The sequence below is a fragment of the Harpegnathos saltator genome, unplaced genomic scaffold, assembly GCF_003227715.2.
Source record: "Harpegnathos saltator strain DR-91 unplaced genomic scaffold, Hsal_v8.6 scaffold433, whole genome shotgun sequence".
NCBI classification, from domain to species: Eukaryota; Metazoa; Arthropoda; class Insecta; order Hymenoptera; family Formicidae; genus Harpegnathos; species Harpegnathos saltator.
In genome coordinates this window covers 139,476-143,778 of record NW_020230243.1, presented here as the reverse complement: position 1 = coordinate 143,778, position 4,303 = coordinate 139,476, and the positions used below count along the sequence as shown (strand labels likewise).

Below are 4,303 nucleotides of genomic sequence, written 5' to 3'. Positions count from 1 at the left end.
GAGAATATATTGAGCTCAGCGAGAATATATTGAGAAAGAAAAACATCTGAAAATGTTAGATATTTCATCCGTTGCCGCTAAATCTTCATGTTGTCGAATAGAGAAAGAGATAAAGAGATAGAGAAAGAGAGAGAATGAGAGAGAGATAGGGAGGAAGAGGGGGGGGGGAGAGAAAGAGAGAGAGAGAGAGAGAGAGAGAAAATGAGAAAGGAGAAGAGAGGAGAAGTTTACGTATAATTAATATATTACCTCGAATTTCATTTGTTACGTGCATAATTCTTTATTGCGTTTGTTGAAATTATAAATAAATTTATATAATTTAAGTGTCGATATTTTCATAAAGGTAAAAATATTGCAAAACGCATTAACATGAACTTTTTTCCTCTACGAGGAAAACAAATCTTGCCTATTGCACGTATTCTTTTCTTTCTAGGAATTCTCAAGCATATGCGTACTTTCCGGATAATAATATATCCGAATATATTTTACAATTACGACAGAATTGTTCTGGACACCGTTTAAGAAAAAGCTGATGCTCCAATAAAATAATTTATTGGAAGAATTTTTGGTCTGCCAAAAAATAATTTATTTTATTGAACCATCGACCAGTGTTGTAAAATATTGCGAGAAAAAATTCTCCTGATTGTGTCAATTCCAAGTCAACAGTCGTGTTTGCGTAAGATCTAGGACCTTTTGATCTAAGAAAGATCTACATACATTATTTCCGATCGGTCGGTAACGCGAAATGGTCATGATTGCGGGCGACAACTCGCGAGTTTGATCGGTTATGATGAAAGTTGAAGTGATAGTATACGAGAAATCTAATGCTGCGAAAAAACACGAAAAACATAGGTTTTTTTATCATACTTTTATACATCGGATGAAAATACAATAAAGAGACACTATGTGCACTATGTGTACTATCATGCGAATTCTGTCATAACCACAAACCTGCGAGCACCTCGTGAGCATTTGATGTGTACAGAACACGATCGGAAAAAAGCTATTTTCCAAAGCAGCCTATACTAATTTTCCTAACAAAATAATAAATAACTAGTGCGCAACTGACTAGCAGTGCTAGCGAGTAACATTCATTATAAAATAATTAGTCTCCTTGTCGTGACAATAAAATCAAAAGAACAGAATATTTTAACGAATCATTAACGTATAAATTGGGAAATTGTAGTAGATGCTATGCGTGATATCCTGGATAATTTCAGCTGCGAGGTATTCGAGACGATCTTTTAATTCTGAAGTCAATGTGTCCCACTTCATTCGAAAATATTCATTTGCTTCTTCAGTTTGATATCCGGATGTACCTCTTTGCTCTTTTGTTACCATCATATCTCCCCTATTTTTGAATTCCACGGTAACATTTTCCACGTACAAATGTTTTTTTCTGGTTATGTGGTCCGTATAATTCGATCCATGTATAATAATTTCAGCAGTAACGTTCATAATACTGCTGCTTAATCTAAATCTGTTACATTTAATAAGTGCAGATTTAGGCGGCAACGAGACGTATGCGTCGAGCTTAGTGGTCACGTTAATGAATGGAAAGTACGCGGAGAACTGAATATCACAATTTTCGTTAGCAACTCTGAAAACAACAATTTTAGGATAGTTTAGCTAGTCACGAACCGCGGTCGGATTCACTATGTAAATCTTCTCAGCTGGCCAAGTAACTATTACTTTTTTTGTCGTACGGCGAATATTGTCCGGATGTATCAATTGATTATTGCTTTGCACATTTTTAAAGTCCTTAACACTCCCTTCGGACAATATAGGAATTCTGAATATCTGACAATATTTGTCGTACACGTGAAATATTGGCTTAACGATACCGAACGACCCGCCTATGTGTCCGTCTGTTAGATAATAATTACTTACTTGACTTCTTTTATCGTGAAGTTTGATATACCTCTGACAAATGTATCTGTAAACTTGCACTTTGGAATAAACCTGTTTTGAAAGGTCATCTTGTAAAACTGCTTATGATATGGCTCAATAGAGGGTATTTCCAAATTCGGAACACCTCTCACTAAGTAAGGCTTCATTGATTCCAGGCTTTGCGGTAAACATCCTTGGAGATTTAATTTTGGACATAAGTGGAGATTCGGTACTAATAACAAAATAAAGTATCCTTGCAATCTTTCTTTTGCACGTATATCAAAGCGACGTAAGTCGTCAACCTTACGTTCGATCCAGAAAGCGCGCGGTTCTCGTGAGAAGAAAAATCGACGCGGATCGACGAATAAAGTGTATCCGGGATAGATAGGCATAGGGGATAGATGGTCAATTGTTATAATTTTGTTAATATATGCTAAACGTCAGCGTTGATCGGTCAGTTGTGAGTTGGAGTAGATGTGTATCTTCCTGATATACAAAAACATTATTATTATGAGTAAATAAATGTTTTATGTTTCTATTAACTTCCAAAATGTTTGACACGGCGAAATAATACCTTGCAAATATGGTTTATTTTGAGTTGCGACATTAGACCTGGCCTTAAATAACTAAAAGCACATTGTATTTAACCTAAAAATTCGTTACCGAGATGACGTATGCCCAACTATCCCTTGACATACGACCATCTATCCCTCACAGAATATTTTTAATATTTTGTTATTATTGGCGTCCCATAAATTTTTTTCACAAGAACTCTTTTGTACCTTAAACATTATCCTCCACTGAATGTGTTAATATGTGGTTGACCATTTATTACATTAATAGAGATGTGTTATTTTCAATTAAAAAACTATGTCCATCTATCCCGGACTTATCCTATGTTAGATCGCGTGTATCCGTTACAAGTCGCAGAAAACTGAATATTATACGTGCTCATACTCGTCGGAGAATATTACTTTATTCAACGATCACAGTGTTACTTACATATCTTCTTTAGCTGGATGGCAGACATCTTCACGATCAAGCCACTCGTTATAACTAGGAGCACAAAGATGGTACGCATTGTTGGCTGAGAAAAAGTCCTTGCTTCAATTCGAGCTTAACGAAATGCTGAGCAATTTCGACGTGCAGATTTATCGGCAATAGTGTAACTGTATGATTTCGACGATAATCCAGCCACCTCGCGATGTTTTCGATCTCACGACTTTCGTTAACATACCTGTTCGACGCTTCGAGAGTGTATCTTATAGACAGCGATCACGTGTCGACATGATGTAAATCACGAGTTGTCTCTTTGTTTAGCGTTGAGGCGGAGACACATTGAGAAGACAACGGTAAATGTGTAAACACTTGACGAATGTTTTCACTAAATCCTTGCAAAAAGTCTCCCTTTGTCTTCCTTCGATTGTCTTCCTCCGAGGCGATTATTTGGAACGAAATAATTTGTCGATTAAAATTATAACATCAGATTTTATCTTAACGCATCACATCTTGAGACTTGAATTGATGATTTCAGTTTTTGAAATGTCAACAATTGGAGAGATCGATTTGAGTCTACATAGGGAAAGACAGATTTTCACGAGGGATGATAATGCACTGAACGAGAAAATATTTGAATATGGAAAATGTATCTTTCCCGATTTTTAATAACTTCGACTCACACTGTTATTTGTCCGATATCGCATAAAATATTTCCTGTCGATGTTTATACGCGTATACAACTCTCACGTTAAATTAATTAAGGATTAATATACTACACTTCAAATTTTTTCTTTAACGTATACAACTTATTATTTTTTGTTAACATACAAAATGATTTTGTACCATATTTGCATGATAAAAATGTCAGCAATATAGAGGTGTTAGAAGGATGTTTTATTTTACAAACGAGTTCGCTCATTAGATAATCGATTACGTTTTAAGCTACATAGAAAAAACCAAGCTTATTCTTATTTGCATAACGGTTTATAAATGCTATCTACGACAAAGGTACAAGTGCACCGAATGTTCAAGATTGTTTGATGATTGATTGTGATAGAAGGCGAAGTGATAATACGGGAGATATTCGACGTTACAACTCTAACGAGAGATTTGCGATGAATCCAAGTATTTTTATTAAAGTCTACCAAAATAAAAATACAATAAACTATTTACACTATCTACAATCATTCAAAGTTTGTTATAATCGTTTGTCACGCTCACATTTTTTATCGTTTGATGCGTACTTAACGTCGTCAGAAGTGAAACTTTTTGTAAATCGATGCATGTGAATGATCGCTTAATATGAAATAATAAGTTGCGCATAATTGGTTGTTCTGAAGATTAATATTTGTCATATAGTGTGATGGATGTTTCGTCAAAACGGTAAAATACAGACAACTCAGCGTTTTAGGCA

At 35.1% G+C, this 4,303-nt stretch overlaps 1 protein-coding gene across 1 annotated transcript; it reads right to left on the bottom strand.

Moving 5' to 3' along the window:
- Window positions 1–614: 614 nt before the first annotated feature.
- Window positions 615–3,148, bottom strand: LOC112589223 (uncharacterized). Its single transcript, XM_025301604.1, has 3 exons — window positions 2,893–3,148; window positions 1,891–2,122; window positions 615–1,600 (listed from the first exon to the last, which is right to left on the bottom strand). Exons 1-3 carry the CDS (start codon window positions 2,969–2,971, stop codon window positions 1,150–1,152), a joined length of 762 nt encoding a protein of 253 aa, XP_025157389.1. The 5' UTR covers window positions 2,972–3,148; the 3' UTR covers window positions 615–1,149.
- Window positions 3,149–4,303: the final 1,155 nt, after the last annotated feature.